Consider the following 19,840-nt stretch of genomic DNA (forward strand, 5'->3'; position numbering starts at 1 on the left):
AGACTGGTTGCATATCTGCTCCTTTTAAGCTGCTCTTTTAGGGCTACACAGCTTGAGGCTTCCGGTCGTTACCAGGAAGTCTCAACCAGACTCTCTCTCCTAGAAGCCGAGGAGCTCGGCTCAGGCTAAGGTTGGACTGCGCCTCGTGCCACGACCGGGAATAAAATGAAACGCCGCCCTCACTCCCCCACCCGTTAAATACAAAAAAGAGTAGAAGTAGAATAATGCATTTTTTTTCCTAAAATGTGCTTTATGATAACACTTATTTGTTTATTATTCATGTATAATAGAATTGAATGTACTTTATATCATAAAAAGCACCAGTTTCATTTAGTATTTTTTAACTTTTTTGTAAAATTGTTCCTTCAGCCCTCCCACGTTCAAAAAACAGATCATTACAAATAAAACGTTAAAAAAAAGAAACGGAAGAAAAAAAATCAAAAAATCTTTCCCCAAACTTACAAAGGCTGGGATATTTCTCAACCCTGTTATTTAGAGTCCGAGGGCTCATGGACTGCAAACAAAAATAGATTTTTTTTTCATTTTTTTTCTCTTACTTTCTTAACAATCTCTAACATACAAAGACAATTAACTACCCAATGCATTGCACTTGGCTCAATCAACATAGTTTTTATCAATAATAATACTTTCCATCCAAAAAACAAAAACAAAGTAGGCTGTTTTCATAGTTGTCTTCTATTTCAAATTCTGGATTTATTTTTCGACCTTTCGCTTGCAAAGCGTTTGTCTTATAGTAATTTTTGCTGACGTAGTGGGTGCCTGTACAACAATGGTAATATCTTCTGTTAGGTGCGTCATCAACTGGGTCAGGCTTCAAGAAATGACTGGACTGCCCGCCAGCTTATTCTGAAAAATGCCACAGACTGTCCTGCCATGAGTTTCAGGACCTTGGACAGCTCTGCCCATGACCTCTATAGCTTATACGTGACAAAAAGAACCTGAATTCGTGTTTAACAAATTGCATAACGGGAGACGTAGGCACTTCCATATATATATAATCTAAAAATGAATAATCTTTACTTTTTGCAAAGCTGAGGAGATTTTCTGCTGATGACAACCCTCGCTTCACCCTCAGCGCTGAGATGCAGAACAGGGCAGTCCAGTTATTCCCCGAGGCCGTTTTGTTTAAAAGCGAAGAGATTATAAAAAGCTTCGAATTGATAAAAAAACAGGTGGTTCGGATGACCAGAAGGCTCTCCTTTGCGTGTGTACGTGTGCGTGTGTGCAGTGTATCTGTGGCTGCTGCTGGGGTGTCCCGACAGAGAGCCAGGCGCTGCGAGATGCCCGAAGTTTTTGGAGTAAACCTTTCTGTCCAAGACGAAGCGATGGATCGCGCTTGTTGGTTTGTGTGTGAGAGATTGCTGTTGACGGACGGCGCGGCGCGGCGCGGCGCAGGAGAGTGACGGACGCTGGAGTGAATCTGAGGCGTCACTGAGCAGGGCGGGTGGGGAGACAGGTCCTGACCACACACAGCAGTTAAGCCTCCGCTGGGAATTTCACACAAACGTTTGGAGAGATGACGTATACCTTCGTCTTGTGCAAGAGCATCTCATCCGAGCAAAAGAGGCCACATGGCTGACAGAACTCGGCTGTGATGTCGTTGGTTTGGTGGCTTGGAACTGGCTGGCCGTGAGATAGGTTGCAAGGCTGGAACTTGATAAGCTTTACCCACTTTCTCTGAAGGGTGGTGTTAAGAGACTATTACATTTTGCAAATCTTATAGTGTGTGAACAGGGCTTTAGGGCAACAGTGTGGTTATTTATTGGTTGAAACTTTGAAACTTATTGGTTTCTGGCAGTGATTGTTAAGGTCAAAGGTCGCCAAACTTCGGCAAACCCAATATTCATATCCTGGGACTGTTTTGTTTCCCACTCATCCTCCTCCCACCCATCAACAAAAGACCCAACTGGGAATCCAGTGGATTCATATCAGATTTTGAGAAACCCACATTGCACACCCTTCACGTAAGCCTGAATGGTGGACATGGTTCACTATTCGAACCTCTCTGTCCTCCAGGAAACCTCATCATTGAAATGTCTTTACGCCTGTAACACTGACTGACCGACCTGCAGGAGGAGCAGTGGTGTTTCATGTATGCCCTACTCCTCTTTCTTGTAACCACAAGGTCCCACACCTTTGAACAAAGATGTCAGGTGACTGGGTTACATATACAATGATGTTCTGACCCTGCTAACTGCGGTCTTAAGGAGAAAATACATTTTAAATGCTGAAAAACTCCCTTCCCATAGTCAGCTCTTTTGCATCAATTGTGTATTCTTTTAAGATGACCATAAATGTCCTACGGGCGTGCCCTACAGTGAGACTAAAGCACACAGGAGCCATGCCACTCCACCTGGCTGCCACTGAAGCTCAGGGTGTACTACAAGTAGCACGACTTATCTTAAATGCGCTTACATCAGGCATTCCTGAATAGACATGGGAGTTAGTGTACGGCTCAGCAAAGAATCAAACTTGCTTGCTTGACCCTTGGCTCTCGTCACTGCCTGCCTGAGCAGAAAGCCAGAGATGTGCTCTCACCCCGATTACGCTGGATCCATACTGGACAGCTCCTGAACAATGTTGTCCCTGCAGGTGGAACACCTGGCCTGCTGCTGTCTGTGTCAGTCTGTGCTCTCCTCTGCTCAGCCCCGGCCCATCCTCAGAGGGGCTCAGGCCCGGCTCGTGTCTAGAAGACCCAGGGAAAGACCCGACGCAGGCAAGCACGCCGGCGGAAAACCGAACGGCACGCTGACGCCGGTACACGGGTGCCTGAACAGCTTCACCAGCAGGCTTGGTTACTTTCCACGTTTGCATTTTTGTTACATTCCAAATCAACATGACTCTCTCTTCTGATCAAGAAAACTGTTAGTGTTTAAGACAACGTGAAAGCCTGTTAATGGCTTTCTTAGCACATCAGGAGGGTGGGGTCCTTCTTCATCTGAAGTCAGGACTGTCAGTTAATTAGCTATGAGAATCTACAAAATCCAGGAAAATCACTTATTCAAATTCACTGCTACCAAGCAGCAATCACCTGCAATGATGCATCAATGAAAAAATCCTCAGTGCAGATGTGTTTTTTGAAATACAGATATAAAGGATCTTTTTTTACATTTTTGAATGACCTACGTAAAACTGACTCCAGCCACTGTAGTTGCCAGGAGAGGGAGAGATGCTTTTTTGCTGCCACAGAATAGGATCTCCTGATGGCAGAAGGAAGTGGGGCTTATCAGATCAAACCCTCTATGAACAGACTGAAACTGGAAGCCTGAAGGCAGTACTATCAATGATTATAAAGGGGCACGAGCATACTTTAAGGAGAGTAGCACGTAAATTTACAAATTGACAAAACCTTATTTCGACATTTGAAATGCAAATACCAAAAGTAAGCAAGCCTGCTTATAAGGGATGCTGGTAAATGCATGTGTGTGTCTGTACCCGTTCCCAGACTGACGGCCACATCACACTACCCTGCAGGGCTTTCATCAGCTGGAGCTCTGTGCACCTGATTAATTCCCAATCACTCAATTGATCTTCACTTGGGTAACTAGTTGACCCATCAGTTGATCCTTTAACCTTTAACGGGTTTAATGTAGGGGGTCGCTGCAACAGTGAACCGTTAACCAGCCTAGCAGCAGCAGCAGAGCCAGGGCTGCCCATCCTCCCCCGTCGGAGTCACGCCTGCGAGATTTCCGGCTCGAAAAAAGCGGATGGTTTCGTTTCTCATGAGAGCGAAGAAACAAAAAGAGCGAAGCAAAAACAAAAACAAAAGGCCAAATAAAGCGAGAGATTAGCCACTAAACCAAACGGAAGTGATCACTGAGAACAGCAAAAAAAAAATCCAAATAAAAGAAGGAGAAGCAACTTGCTATGAGGATGGTGACTGGATGCTTCTATGAGTCTACGGAGTTCGGATGAGATGTGGTTGAATTCCGTTTCCTTGTCTAGTTTGTTATTGAAAAACAGAAACACTCTCAGGTACAGGCCATGTGATATATATATAAATATATATAGTATATATATACTGTATATAGGTGTATATATGGAATTTCCCCCCTTTACAGTTCACCCTGCCCAAAGGGGGCAGCGTTCAGCACACTGCCTGTAGTGGAATAGGGATTATTGCTCTTAAGTGATAGGGACCCACCAGAGTTCTCCTTTCAATTTAGGTGACAGGTGAAGGGGAAATCTTGGGGCATTTAGTGTTATTTTCTGGTCTGATGGTCGTTTTGTGTAGATCTGTTCTCTAAAATTGCTGGAGATCTCCAGACACTGCCATCCGTCAGTGTGGGTGAAAGCTGTGGAGTTAGTGTGATTTCTACAGGCCGACGCGGAGACGGGCGGGTGGGGGGTGGGGGGGGGCTGGGGTCTCCTTCCTGCGTCCTTCTGTCCGGCCGCTGGCAGTGCGCCAGGCCGGTCAGTGGGTGACGCCGCCGGAGCAGGCCTCAGGTTTGGCAGGAGGCGCTTTGCAGCCCCTGTTGCAGGATCCCTGCTTCCAAACGGATGGAGAAGGCCGGGTCGCCTCTGCTTCTCTCCCTAGAGTGCCGAGCTCGCAGGCCCGGCCCATAGCCCTCGGGTGGCCCGGCTGCAGTACCGCTATCACCCTCTCCGACCAGACCTCCCGCTGGGCTAATAGACAAGGACCCCGGAGACAGCGCTCCAGGGGAGCTTCAAGATCAGACAGATCTGTGTCTCCTCCTTTCCTGCGGTACTGCCTGAAAGAGGACGGGGGTTCTCCCGCTGTCGTTCGGTTTCTGTGGGGGTGCTGTTGGTTAAATCTGTTCCAAACGGGTCTGATTGCCAGCAGTGGTGTGGTAGCTGCGCTGTGTTGTTTCTGACCGGTTTTCCTGGTTTTTCAATGTCTTGTTTTATGTTTGAGACGATTCACTTGTCTTCCTCTTTCCCCTTCCAGATTGCACAATTTTCTTTTCTTTTATTCTCTTTTAAGAGCAAGTCGGTTATTTTTTCCCATTTTTCCTCTGCGATACTGGGTTAGAGGGCGATTCCTTATTTAGTTTCAGATTTGTGACAAATTCCTTTATGTGATTTCTTTTATTTTGTTTGTATTTCGACAGATCTTGTCAGAGGAACCAAGACTGTTAAGGAAGAGAAAAATAAAACAACACAAAAGAAAAGGATTAGAATTTCCCTGGCGAGCAGACAGTATTTCAGCGTGCAAGCCTTGTGGTTCACAGAGTCGGACACCGAGACCACAGCTTTTGATCAAGAACAAAGAAACCTTGTTCAGGCTGGGATGGGGTTGCATATAGAAGACGGTGGCCAGTTCTCAACTCTGCACTGTAATTCAGGAGGATTTCTGATAGGGCAAAGCTCAGTAAAACTATCTTTATAATATCATTATATACATTATATATATATACATCATCATCACTCCACTTTCAGTATAACCTATCCTATTCGGGGTCATGGTGGCCATTAGTCTATCCTGGGAAGCATTGCGTTCAGGGTGGGATACACCCCAGATGGGATGGCAGTCCATCACAGGGCACACACTGACATAAATATGCATACATTCACACCAAGGCCAACTTCCCCAGAAGAACCTACAGTACCAGTAATGTCTGATCTACCACTACCCAGTGGAAATCCACACGAACATTGGAAGAACATACAAACGCAGACAGCACCCCAGGAACTGAACCTAGGGCCCCAGCACTGCAAGGCAGCAATTTTAACCACTGCATCTACATGCAACCCCTCACCATTTAACTAAATTAAAGTTTACTTGTGTAGTTTTGCAGTTCCTCCAACAGGAGGTAGGGGGCAGTGATTCGAGAGAAAGGGCACCTTGAGCTCATGCCCAAGTTTACGTGCTAGGCATATTCACTACAGGAGGAAAGGAAGGCTTTTCACCAAGGGTTTCTCTAACCAAGTCAGAAGACCCAATGTATATCAGTCGGTAATTGAAGTAAATTTCCTCTAGAGGGCACTCCTGCATCAGCAGACAGCAGGATTATGAAAAAGGAGATTTGTTGTACACCAGGTAAAGAGTTTAAAAAACTGAGTTCGAAAATTGACTATGGATAGATTACTTAAAGGCTATTCAACCGTTCAAGTCATTTCTTTTAACTGACATCCAATGAATATAAAATCATCCTAGCTCTTTGTGAGTAGGCTACATGTAAAAAAAATCTTAATCTGTAAATTTTGTGAACGAATTCAACATAATGAAAGTGGTTTTCAAGGTGGAAAGATTAGACTATTTGAGAATTTTCCATTTCTACCGTATGTACTGACTCCCCACTTCTCTCTTTGGAGTATGATGAACAATCATCACAGTGCCTTCAGGACTCAACAGTGAACATCACAAAGAACTAGACTGATTTGTAGCTGCTCTTATCTGGTGTCAATTAACATTCTGTACGTTAGTCTGGAATCCTGATCGTCTTTGGAGCCTGTTTAAATTCATTTGCTCCTGTGGGTCAGGAAAAGTTCTCTCTCTCTCTGTCCCAGAAGCCTCTTGGCCTACAGTAACTCCTCCTTCTTTTCCTGACTTCTTCTCTCTCTCCGCCCCCCCCCCCCACCCCACCAGTGTCCCGATCCCTCTCTCTACCTAATCCTTGGCACCCTCTTTTCTAACACCCCCCCCACCCTCAAGTTCAAGTTCAGCTGGTTGTTACATCATGTCTCGTTGCCGTGAGCAACCAGACAGTCCAGACGTGGCTTAGCTGTGGAGCAGAGAGCTTTTTCTCTTCCTCCCTCCATCCCAACTGCATGTCCTATTTTTGGCCACGAGGGAGCTCCTGTGTCCAACACTTTGCTCTAGCTAGGACACAAGGCCATAGAATGAGCCTAATAAGACTATTTTACAAAAAACTTCAAATCCATGCGCAGTTTTCTTACAAATGTTAAACTTTTGGAAATCAATTTTAAAAAAGCTTTCAGTTTCATTAATTGAAAGAGCATGCCACAAGCGCTGTATTCCTGAGTATAAATTTAGTCTTACACGACTCATGAGCTGCTCTCTAAAACTCTCTGTCCTAGATGTTCTGTGTGAAAAATCGCTCAATTTAGAGTCTTCAGATGAATCAAAATTAACCAGAACATCAAGAGCAAGAATAAGAATAAGACAGAAAAGAAAACACAGAAAAGTCTCACTGGCTGCTGGGCTGCAGTGTGTTCAGTGTCTCGGTGTTAAAAATGCTGGGCTGCACTGTGGTCAGCAGGCTGGGCCTTAGTGTGCTGGGCTGCTGTGGTCAGTAGACCGGTGATTGGGTTACAGGCTGCACTGTGGTCAGCAGATTGGTGTTAAGCGTGAAAGGCTGCAATGCTGTCAGCAGGCTAGTGTTAGCGTGCCAGGCTGCACTATGATCAGTAGGCTGGTGTTAGGGTGCCGGGCTGCACTGTGGGCAGCAGGCTAGTGTTAGTGTGCTGGGCTGCTGTGGTCAGCAGACTGGTGTTAACGTGCCGGGCTGCACTGTGGGCAGCAGGCTGGTGTTAGCGTGCCGGGCTGCACTGTGGGCAGCAGGCTGGTGTTAGCGTGCCGGGCTGCACTGTGGGCAGCAGGCTGGTGTTAGCGTGCCGGGCTGCACTGTGGGCAGCAGGCTGGTGTTAGCGTGCCGGGCTGCACTGTGGGCAGCAGGTTGGTGTTAGCGTGCCGGGCTGCACTGTCGTCAGCAGGCTGGTGTTAGCGTGCTGGGCTGCACTGTGGTCAGCAGGCTGCCTTGTGCTGGGAGTCTCGCAGTGGTGACTGTGTCAGGCTGCGGTTTCAATGGATGCCTACTGGTTGAAAAAAAACTTGGAGTGAGAGCTGTAGCCATGGATGTTTGCATGTGTAGTCCGGCTGCAAGAGGGAAAGAAGATTGCTTCCATGTGAGGGGTGTGCTCGACTCTCTGCGGTTGCTTTTTAATGAGAAAACTGCATTGTAATATAAGAGGCACAAGACAATGCACTGCTTGGCTGAAGTCAGAATGAAAGGCACAAGTGTACCGGGCAGTCCTGTGGCTTAGTGGTTCGTCGGAGTGAGTGTAAGCTGAACCAGACGGAAAAAAACACTGCTGTGGATCTCGAGTCTCTCTAACTTAGGATGAGAAACGTGGAACTGAGGGCCAGATTGTTATACTTGCAGGTACAGATCAGGACAAGGTGCTGTACAAGGCCAGCTCTGGGCCTGTTGAGCACGTTTGCACCAGCCCTGTTAGTCTTCATGCCTAGGGGTTAGGACCGATACCTTTTCCTGAGAGAGGTACATTTAAATCCAAATCACCCCACCCAGCAGGAATCTAACAAATGTCTGTCTTACACTTTTTTTCCAATTCTGTCCATCCTGCAGCTTTCTGGTAATCGGTAAGAATATGAGACAGTGAAGCAGCCTGCGTGGGACAAATGCAGTTTTTGCTTTCGAAACAGCAGGCTCTGAGTCAATTTAGAGCATTTTTACCCTTAACCTGAACAGGGTGAATGTAGTTTTGTGTCGGGCAGTGCGGGTGCTGGCAGGGAGGCAGGTGTTACCTGAGTCTGCTGGGGGATGTTCAGAAAGTTGTTGTCCCGTGATCCGATGCTGACAAACCTGTTGGCAGCTGTGGGGCCTGGCGCTGAGTATGCTGTGGAGAGGCACATGTGTCAGTAAGTCAACTAGTCTGTGATACTGTTTGTTCTAACATCTGCTTGAAAATCACAACAGGTATGCTGTATTCTTTTGATCCTTATGAATTATAGGCGCTGAGGCTGTGCCTTATTAAACTGAGCAGCCTTGTCTCACACACAAACGAAACGCTTAGCACGACACCGAGCACGCACAAACACTCTTATGTCCGGAAGCTTAATCTTTGGGTATCATGCATTTTTTTTTAATGAACCGCTATTTGTGATCTAACCACTCAATTTGAAACGGCCAATACTTTCAGGTTTTAAGATTCAGCTTCGTGTGAGATAACAGAAGGGAGAGAGGGTGCTCATTTTAATGTGGCAGAGTTTTATTAATAGGCATCCCCATCATAAAGAGGCATAAATACAGATTGTACCACTGTGGCAGAAAGCATTCTTTTAAAAAAACACGCACAGAATAACATATACAGCATGAGGAAATGCATGTTAAAAGCTGTGCACCACAAAACAACGTGCCTCATATTCCCTCTTGCAAAAGAAGCCAATTCTGTTGACCTTCTACGGGACCTTGCATTTTTTTGTTTTTAAATGTCTAATGGGAATGAATGCCCAGCTCTCCCAGGCATGTCCAGTCTCGATATGCCTGTTTTATTCCCATTACAAATATGAGCTTGTTTCGTCCACAGCACTGAGTTAATGGAGGAGTTCTTATTTGACATTGTTTTCCCTACAACTGTAGATCTTCTATATTAAGATCAGCCAAAAAAGACTAGGCAGGGCTGACCGTAGTATTTTTTCTTGTTGACGGTATTAATTCATTGCCAAGGGCATTTGCTGTTTTTAGCAGTGCAAGGCTTTTAAGACAGCAGGCTAAGAAGACTTCAAATGGCAGAGAGTGGAACCCTGATGTCAGTCAGTAAGGGGGCGTTATGTGGCTTTTTTTAAAGGGATCAAATTTAGGGCAGTTGTCTGCAGTGGACTCCAATGGCTGTTGGAAGAGAGTGTTAAAAGCTGCTTCCTCTGCTTTCCTGGTGAGGGGAGGAGGGGGAGGAGTGGGTGGGAAAATAGATGTGGAAAGGGAATGGGTGGGAAATGGGGGAAAAAATCGGGAATGGACAACCAGGGAGGGAGATGGAGACGGAGGTGGAGGAGGGGGGGGGTGGGGAGGTTGGGGAGGTGGGTTCGATACCTAAGGCAAAGCGGAAACGCGTTCCGTTGCCTTTGCAATTAAAAAAAAGGCTATGGTTGAATCCCCCCCCGCCCCACCCTCCAACCAAAAAAAAAACAATCCCAAAACAATCAAAAACGAACAACAGTAACGACAAAATATTAAAGCCGGAAAAAAAATAGCGACAATGACGAAGTGCTCCATCCAGTGCCCCTCGTTGCATGGGTGACATCGGCGTTGGCGCTGGGCTTTATATTACCCATCTACCCCCTTTGGTGGAAACGTCAATTGAAAAAAAAATTACAAAAAAATAAGGCAAGCACACCCCATCTAAAAGACACCTCGAATGCCATGGATTTTAAGGATAACTGGTTTGAAAAACAAAAGAACAAACAAAAAATAAATACAGCCAAAACCAATCGAAGGAAAAAGTGAGAGATGGCTGTTGTCATCTAACAGAATGGCACATGGCGGGGGGGAACGAGGATTGCGGGTGAAGGGGGCATGACCTTTGGAGTCCACGCTACTGCCCTAAATTTTGTATCCTAAGGGGTGGGGAAAAAAGGGATGGATTCAGGAATACTGCACAGAGGGAGAATCGTTCACAATGTGCGTCAGTTCCTGGCAGGACAGGAATTTTGCTCTCAAGGTGAGGCAGCAAGCAGTTCAAGCCACTGTCCTTCTTTTTTTTTTTGGTTGAAATAAGCGTTACCACGATGGTTTTTGTGTTTCTAAAAAAAAAATCCTGGCATGAAACTGCATTGCCGGACTGCGCTCTTCATGGCAGAGAAACTTTTTTTTTCCTTGTTTTTGTTCGGAAAAAGGCAGAGAGGAGGAGGAGGACGATTTGGAAAATTGTCAACTTCGCCAACCCCCCTTTCCCCCTCCTCCCAATCTGCGTACGGGCTGCGCGTCAGATTGGAAAGTCCTAGGAAACTGGGGCAGGGGCCGGGAGGGATCTGCGCAACGTCCCGGGACAGACCTTGGTTCGGGGGTCGGTGAAAGCAGTATTTGAATCCAGCCCTGATTTTCGGGAGGTGGTTTTTGGTGGTGGAGGTGGGGGGCGCGTGCTGACTGCGACCTTGGGACTGTTTTATTTTCTTCTGGCGGCCGGGCAAGTGTGCGCGCTGGCGGAGGTGGGGGGGTGTGTGGGGGGGGTGAGACTTGGGGGGTCCGCTGTGTCACTTACACGGAGACGTGGGCGAGGAGAGTCCGCCATCGGGGGGTGTGCTGCTGGGTTTTGTGTCAGGCATGGGGAGGGGCACTGGACGGGCCACTGGAGGTGGCGGCGGCAACAAGAACGAACCCGGCATTTTGCTGTGGCCGCTCCCGTTTGGCTGCGGACAACACAAACAGGATGAGGCATTGACACTGGCAGCTCCGGACCAGAAAAAAACAAAACGAAAAACGAAAAAACGCAATTCAAACCAAAAAAAGGGGGGGGGAGGGAAAAAACACGGCCGAGAGGAGGAGGGAGGGGCACATCAAACTCCCCCAAAAACACTGTTAGAAGGAGCCGCCAGGGTGGTGAGTAACAGACACAGGGTGTGGATTAGTCACATGGCACAAAAAAATGAAATAGAAGCAACAACACCGAAAAAAAAAACCTCCGCAGGGGAGACTGCATCGAAAACGCGATGACGGCGCGGTGACTCCAGACGGGCAGGGGTTCGATCGCTAGTTCTCTTTAAAAAAAAAAGTCTCCATCTCCTCTTTGTCCCCCTACAAAATCTAAAAGCGAGGAACGACGCGGAGGAAAGGCGAGAAGCAGAGGGGAGCCCCGCCGCCTGCGCCCTGCGGTCCATCCCTCCCCGTCCCGGACTTGTCAAGCGCTTGTCGGAGCGGGAGGAACGATCCTGCTCCGGTGATGTTCGGAAAGCCTGGCGCTTAAAAGATGGGATGTCGGACCCGAGCAGGACCTGGGCTCCTGGACTGGGCAATGTCTCGGCACAGGTCCAAACCCAGGAGCCTCTGCAGACGTGTCAATACATGGTCTCCCACAGCCCTGGCAGATCTGTCTAGGTCTGCTCACGTTCACAGAAGCTCTGACAAACACGCTGCACATCCGCTGCCTTCCCTGGATACTGCTCAGATTTCTTCTGTGGGGGTTCGTGGTGCAGCTTCATGGTCACACATCACACGTTCACCAGCTCAACTCCGACCCTGACCTTCAGGTCGTGGGCCGGTGACCATGGAGAGGCAGCTTGCCTTCAGATTGATTACTTGAGTGTGATATCACATCCTGTGGCGTGAGGCAAGCAACAGGTCATGTTGTATGGCCTTGCGCACAAAGATGGCTGTGCTGATGGAAGTAAGCTTTCTCTTACTTGTACCTTTTTGCCAACATAAAGTGTCTGCTGAGGTGTGTTTACCTCTGTAGTCTGTTCTCCAAGCCAGGTGTCCAAACTGTGGTACTATCTGTCTTAAGGAACTTGATCACCTGATACAGTGTACAGCGTTTCTCTTTTGGGCCCGTAACTTGTAGTGAATTACCGAATACTGAAGATTTCTCATGCGCTTCCACGTTTTACCGCAATTTCACTGCATGTTACTATGTGGCGCGCCAGGCGAACATTCGAGAAGTGCACAAACTCACACAGTTTAGCTGGGAGTGGAGGAGAGCCAGCGTGAGGGCCCTCCTGTCCCGCAGTCTTACCTGCGCGCTGGGCTGTCCCGAGCCGTCGGAGCAGACGAACTGCACGAACTCCTTGAGGGGGTCCTGGCCAGGGTGGTGGTGGTAGCGGATGGTGGGGTGGGTGAAGTAGGGGCTGGACTGCTGGATGATGGAGGGCGAGGGGAAGTGCAGCGCGGAGGCCGGGGCGCGGGGGCTCCCTGTGGACAAACAGACGCTTTCAGTCTCAGTGGGAGGACAGGACAGGACAGCAGCACGCCACCGACTTGGCATGACCAGATGGCACTTTCTCTAACCTGGTAAAATATTAAGGAGCTCAGTGAACAGCAGGAAGTGTGCGTGGTACACAAGGCACATGAAACATTTTGCAAACCTATCCCATCCCATTCTCCAGGTTGGACTGTGTCAATTAAGACAGTGGTGTGTGGGATTGAGCCAGCTGAAGCCAGCCAGCCAGCGTGTATTTACCTAGCTTGAGCTAAGACTGTTGCAATTTAAAGACACTCAAAGAAGATCAGAAGGGAGTTGAGGTTTTGTTGACGGGAATGTGGTACTGCAACTGTGTGCAATGCCTTGCTGAGAGCTCGTCCCACAAACAGATCACCAGCAGTTCTGCTGTGAGGTATAGTCAGTTGTAGTGTAGTATGCAGAACAGAAGAACAAAATGATGTAAAAGTAAAAGTAAAGCTTGGCTTGTTTTACAGCACACCGCTAGGTGGTCCAAATGGCCTCTCCTTCTTAATGTTTATGACGACAAGAAAAAACACCTGACCTAGAAACCAGCAAGTCCTCTGTCAGAACAAATCAAGTGTAGAAGAGTGTCAATTCTACACACTTAGGAAACTAACACACACACAGAGTTGCCCGCTCTGTTACCTCAAGGAGAAGTTAAAGGGTAAGATCCTTTCTGAGAATAACAGCAACTAAAAACGGTCAGTCTCCATGCAGCGGAGCTCAATTGAAGCCATTTCTTACATTCACATTTGTCTGGTTTTCAGGCGCCTTGGCATTTTGGCCATGTGTCCAAGCTGGTGTGCGCAGGCTGCTGAGATGTGCGCAGTCTGGGAGAGCGTCTATGCCCTCCTGCGTGTGTGCGTGTGTGCGTGTGCGTACGGCAGCCTGAGCACATCCACGAGTGTGTGCGTGGATTTGTGTTATCAGGTCTGTCCTGCTGACTGGTGCCTGGTAGTGATACCCTCTATCACCATGGTAGCTGCCCACGGAGCCTGCCAAAGCCCCGGGAGATTACCGCCAAGATGTGCGTTTGATTTCCAGAGAAAAGCTTTCTCAAGCAGTACCTTCCAGCCATCCGATCCTGCTACCCTCTCTCTTCTCTCTCTCCCCCGCTACCCAGATTTAATCTCATTAGGAGCTGGGGCTATGCCAGGTCTCCTGGGAGCCAAGGCCTGGCAGTGCCCTCCCCCACTGCGCCACCCCTGCTCTTAATTAACCCGTTACAGCAGCCTGGAGATCTGACAGCTCCACTCTTCCGCTCCGCTCCGCTCTGCTGTTCGAGCAGGGAATCTTCAATCGCAGCCCCGCAAGACATTCTCTACTCACCCAGCAGGCTCAGCATGTGATATCATGCAGGTCTCATCATCTGAAAACAAAATATTCCCTCCCAATGTTTCCAGCTTTTATCAATGTCTTTTGGAAGAAACGCCATTACGGGCTCTTTAAAGACATCTTTTCTGATCTGTTACTGGTGCTGCAGCAGAAAAAGTAATATTTAAGTAACAAGCTCATTCAGCGCAAGGCTGTCTTCACACAGGATGTAAATCTTTAGTCATATGCCTATTTCAAAAATGGTCTCTGAAAAGCCAAATGCAAAAGTACATGAAAAAGACTGCCACCATCATAAAACTGTCCATTAGGAATTCAGCAATTAATTCCTGTGCATGTGCACTACTGATTTAGCAAAAGAAGCAGTCACAAACAGCAAAACTCAAGGATTTTGGTGATTAGCTTTAATATACCAAGGCTTCAGAATGATACGAGTAGCAAAAATTTCCTTTTTTATGATGAGGCTGATGAAAAAAAAAAGGGAGACCGCTTTTATTCAGCGTTCATGGGGCTGGTCAGACCCAAATTATACTGCCCCATCATTCTCACTTCTAACTCAAGCCATGAAAAGTTATTAAAATTATCTGGGGATTATCGAAGGAAAATGAATTTGAGACAAACTGACAAACTTCCAAGGTGCTTACTCAGGGTGCAGGCTGAGCTCTACGGTCATGGGCCTGAAGGTTGCAGTGATGTCAGCGAGAGACTCACCACTCCTCCAATCGGCCCTAACTCACCTGTCAGGCACCATGGAGCTTGTGGCACAACAGATGTCAAATGGCTCTGCATGTGCGTGTGTCGGAGGTTCATGTCCGATTCATTCTCTATTGACGTGGTACAGAAATTATCAGCTTAAAACCATGGGCAACATAAAATTGGATAGGAATGTAACAAAAAAAATAGTTTTGAAAAATGTTTAGATTTTTAAAACAACAAAAAAAGGAGGAAGGATGGCTGCAGAAAGACAGAATCCTTAGACCTCTGTCTGCACAGCATTCATGCAGTTCAACAGCTAGTGAACTGCCCTCCACTCAGCCCATGCAGAGACTGACTCGTCAACTGTGCAGCAGCACCAGTCTGTTTCAGACCTACCTTACACCTCTGGTGCCACATGGCAGGAGATTGCAATTGCTCTTTGAAACAATTCACCCAATACCACTGATACAACAAGTGATAAAGCTTTGAAATACATCAAACACGGGTACAGCGAGCCCTGTTTCAAGCCCAGATAGTGCACCAGTGTGTAGACCTCCATGTCTCCATGTAATTCCAAGTGAAGGATAATAATTGAAACTGGTAAGAAACTGGGGTGACACTCTCAAGAATTACTTATATTTCACAGACAATGTTAAGTCCTGTTAAGTTAAAAGACTTAAGCGAAGAGATGGACTAAGAAAAAGGTTTAGGTTTTCATGGTAATACACAATTTATATAGTATCTTCTAGACATATAGTATCTTCTAGACAATGTGGAGCATTAAGCAATAAAAGCAGACAAAAATGTCAGCATATAACAGGTTAAAACCCTAGAATTTAAAGAAAGGGAAGTGTATTCTGCACTAATAAGTCTTCATTTAGAAAACTGTGTACAATTTTGTTCACCACATTATATAAAAGATATTGCTGCAAAGGGATACATTCCTGATCTTAAGGAAGGCTGAAGGAACTGAATCTTTTTAATCTGAGCAGACAAGATTATGATGTAAGTGTTAAAATTCCTCAAGGCTTTGACAACCAGTGTATTTCTTCAGAATGAGTACTGAAACACCAACCAGAAGATCCAACTGCAGACTTTCAGGGAAGTACTTTTAACACTAAGAAGAGGCACTTCTACACCCAAAGGGTTGTGGGAGTATGGAACAACCTAACAAGTTGTGTTGTTGAAGCAAATACGATGGCTTTTTTTCAATAAATGGCTGGATAAGAGCCTCAGATCAAATAGCTACAAATTACCACATAGGTTGGATGGACCAAATACCCTCCAATCCTTTGGAACCGTTCTTAAGTAAAAGAGATTATATGCCTTACAAACAAATTCACCAAAGTAGGAAACCAACTAGGCAAAACATACACCATATTCCAAACCCCGCACAGGCACAGTCACATAGACTCCCTTGGCCAGAGCCATAGCCGGACTTCAAAAACAGGTCTAAGATGTAATTTGCCCAAATAAAATAAAATAAACACAACCATCACAAAAAGAGATTATGGGCCTTTCTTTCTGAACTTGAATACAGGTTTTGTCACAAGACATTAAGGTCATAGGTAACTCCATTTAAACAGAAGAATTGGGCTTTTTGAATACTTGTGATAGATATTTCTTCTGTATGATTCTGGTTCTTGTCGCTTTACCCAAACTTAGGGTAAACTGTTCCACATGGTCTGGGTGGTTTTGTCACATCCTTTGTCTTTGCCATCCTTTGCCAACTTCCTATTTCTGAAAATCACATACCAGGTTTTTGTTTGGAAGGCCTGAACATTCTGGTCACTAATTCTCATCCTATCAGCATGGTGCTCAACACAATCTTGCTACACTCTTCAGAGAACATGTGCCTCAAGCATTAGCTTCAAGCATGCACTGTGACCATTAACCTTTCTCCAGCTACGCACATACCCAACAAAACAAAAAAAGCTCTGAACTGCATGACAGATTGAGAAGCATCTCTTCAAAGGGGAAAAAAAAACACTGAAGACAAGAGGACAGTAGTGAAACACAAGCTTTAAAAAGGCTGCTTTTAACACAGGTCTGCAGCAAAGCTACAGTTAATGGATAGATATGGCCTAGTGCCCAAGATTAGCAGAAAGAGTTTCAGTGGCAGTTCTGTAGGAATGTCAAACAGCTGTTTCCTCCCTGTTTTTGCCAGGTGCTGGCATGGCCAGATGTTGGTTTGCATCTCCAGATGTTTTGTTAAATGCATTGTTTTGGAAAGCCATGCACTGCAGCCTTTTTTCACACAACCTTCGAATGGGTTAGTAGCTATGTGACCGCATTTAACATGCAGCAACCAGTCTCCACAGCTGAGATATGAGAGCACAAAGCAATGATTACATTACTCTACTGTTGCTCAAACATACACCTCTGCAAACAACGCGCTGTCACACTTTTAGAATGTATGCAAGGAATCCCTTTCAACTCAGCTTTTATGAAAAGGTTTTTTTGGGGTGGCAGGGGGGAGGAACTAAAATTCCAAGGAAATTGGTTTATTGCTGTTCTGTTCCACAAATTTTAACCAGAATTAGTGAGAGTAAAACTTCTTTACTCATTACATGCTGGGCCGCAAAAAGTTTCTAAAAAGACTGATTTCCCGAGAAAAGATCCTGATTAATGGGAAAGGAGATAGTAGTGAGAGCTACTGCAGTAATGTCTACCAGGAAACCGTGATGGAGGAGGTGGTTTTGAGCAATGATATCTGGTGTGGAAAATAATGCATTTAACAATGACTAGACTCTCCCTGGTGCTGTGTGTATTTCAGCATGCAGTTTTTGCACGGAATCAGAGACTGACAAGAGCACAATGTACTGTCTGGGCGATTTTCAAAGGCTTAGCATTCCAGAGATCTGCTTGCTTCCTACTTTTAATACAGTTGTAATTGATTAATGTTTCATCTCCAACAGGGGACAACATGTGTCAAGAACAGACATCGTTTTAAACAATGTTTTGGAAGGAAACTTAGCTGGAATTGGAAAAAGTGGAGAAAATGTGCACTAGAGCAAAAAAAAAAAAACAACCTTCCTCGACTTTTGCATAATGGAGTACGGTATGTACGGTATGTCCAGTATTGTTTACCCATTTCCTCCAGTAATCATTGTTCTCTTATCATAACATGAAAGGCTTATCCAGCTGTTTTTGTACCACCTACGTTTCAATGCACACAGTGCCAGCAGGAGTAGGAGACTTTGTTTAGGAATCATAAATTAATCAGGTTTTGATTGGTTGATTGATTGAATGATTGATTGATTTGCAACAAGGGAAGAGTAATCACAGGTGAGATTCGTTTGCAGTGTTTGGATTCCAATGTCCACACAAACCAACAGCCTGGCGATGCCCTGGCAGCCTGGCAGAGCCCCGGCCCTGGGCACCCCCCCTTCCCTGCGGGTTGCGGGCTGGTATCTCACCTGGTCTCACTCCTGCCAGCACGGGCAGCGGGTGGTGGGTGAACGCCATGCGCGCCGACCTCGTCTGTGGCGACAGTGCGCTGCCGAAATCGAACTTTCCCGGCTTCTTAAGAGAACCAGGCGAGGACAGTCCTGGCAAGAGTGGATCAACAAATGGCAAAAAACGATTTTATTACATTTTCACGTCAATCTGCAAATTTTGGTCCTCTCTCTCTTTCCTGCTGTGTTTTCCCTTTTTTCCTTTGCTCTCTCCTCCTTTATCCTTCCCTCCCCCAGGGGTTCCAGTTGTTTTCCCATTTAAGCTACTTCACCAGTTTCTCTCCACTTATGAGTAAGTAGGACTGAAGACGGGTGAGTGTCCTCTGATTCTCTCAGTCTGGCCAGATCCTCTTTTAACACTGATGATCACATGCTGCCAAGGCAGGGGTGCAAACAGACCCCATCAACCTGGGACACGTATGTGCAAGGCTGGGTTGGAATCACAGGGAATCAGCACAAACACAAAGGGACACTGGTGTAACAGATATGGCACTTTTAAGAAATTAGAAGAATGCATTGCTGTGTGCAGGCACGATTTCTTTTTTCTTAAAGAAGCGCGGAGCTCCAGCTCCCACCACGTATTCTACAATGGGAAAATCAGCAGACCAAGTTCAAAATAAAAATAACTGGCTCTATTTTAACAATCTCCTGGAACTGTGGGCTGCAGGTGGTACCTCAGAAAGGGAAGAGGCTCTGCTCAGGCGGTCTCTGCCTGATGTTGCATTAAGGCTTGCCTGCATAGATAACACAGGCATTATTCTGCCTTGCAGCTAAAGCCTAGGTTAGCACTGCATTAAAATCTGCACTCCACACACTGGTTACCTACAGCTGGGCTGTAATGTGTGCCAGTACTCAGGTCTTGCTCTGGGAGATGCATGGTGGGCTGCTCAGACTCACAGTCACTGCGTGTCTCTCCATTTTGCACAGGAACACAAGACCGGTGCTTTAGGTTATGGGCGCAGTGCTGGAAAATGACGCTTTCGCACGAGTACAGACTCTTATTGGGCTCTCGCTAATGAAACCTAGCAGTCTGAATGGAACCATGGCACTGCTAGGTTAAGGAAAAATGTTGTTAGTGGTAGTGCACAATCACTTGCTGAAGCAATTAACGGGGTAAACACTGAGTCAAGCTTTTATCTCTCAGTGAGCCGGAAGGCGTAAGCTTTTTTTAAAAACTTGTTCTGGATTTCGGCAGAAATAGAAAGCTGACATGGAGACGCAAGCTGTTCAGTTGGAACACCGGCAGTGTAAACGTCGGTGTGGGGAAAAAAAGCTACGAATATCTTCTGGAAAGTGAGAACGATACTTGTGCAGTGTGGGAGAAAGAAGGAGATGGCACTAAAGGAGTACTGTGACTGGCCAATTCACAGTGCTGCACAGGTTTTTTAATCACATAATGTGAAATTATACCGTATTACCAGTATATTTTATTACGTTGCAAGAGATTGGAATACATGGATTTTTCCATTAGTGAAGAATGTTAAACCAAAACAGACACCAACTGTGGCTGAGATCAGTAACGGTTAAGCTCATTTGCATCTTTCCTCCCCAAAAAATCAAGGGAGACTATCTTGATTGTTGTTACCTTTTGTGGAGTTTTTGTTTGTATTCACAATAAAGTGAATACAATTTAAACCAAAGGCAGCTGATAAGCGTGCAATGCGTTAGCAAGATTGTGTTATGCATTCTGCACTATGCTTGCAGTTTTGATGACCACGCCTACAACAGGACTGCTG

The 19,840-nt window shown here is 46.2% G+C and overlaps 1 protein-coding gene across 18 annotated transcripts in view; it reads right to left on the minus strand.

Annotated features, from left to right (window-relative positions):
• Positions 1–557: 557 nt before the first annotated feature.
• Positions 558–19,840, minus strand: part of nfixb (nuclear factor I/Xb) — a 199,387-nt gene continuing 180,104 nt past the window's right edge. For 11 of the 18 annotated variants that reach the window (XM_088603575.1, XM_088603572.1, XM_088603570.1 and 8 more), the window contains 5 exons: positions 18,066–18,197; positions 12,412–12,587; positions 10,945–11,092; positions 8,492–8,583; positions 558–5,114 (listed from right to left, as the gene is read on the minus strand). In XM_088603575.1, coding sequence (XP_088459701.1) covers positions 5,100–5,114; positions 8,492–8,583; positions 10,945–11,092; positions 12,412–12,587; positions 18,066–18,197 — 563 coding nt within the window. In that variant the 3' untranslated portion in view covers positions 558–5,099. The remainder of the gene's footprint in view (positions 5,115–8,491; positions 8,584–10,944; positions 11,093–12,411; positions 12,588–18,065; positions 18,198–19,840) is intronic. The other 7 variants (XM_088603586.1, XM_088603587.1, XM_088603583.1 and 4 more) reach the window with 2 other exon arrangements.

This window comes from Lepisosteus platostomus, chromosome 13 (assembly GCF_059453375.1).
Source record: "Lepisosteus platostomus isolate fLepPlt1 chromosome 13, fLepPlt1.hap1, whole genome shotgun sequence".
NCBI classification, from domain to species: domain Eukaryota; kingdom Metazoa; phylum Chordata; class Actinopteri; order Semionotiformes; family Lepisosteidae; genus Lepisosteus; species Lepisosteus platostomus.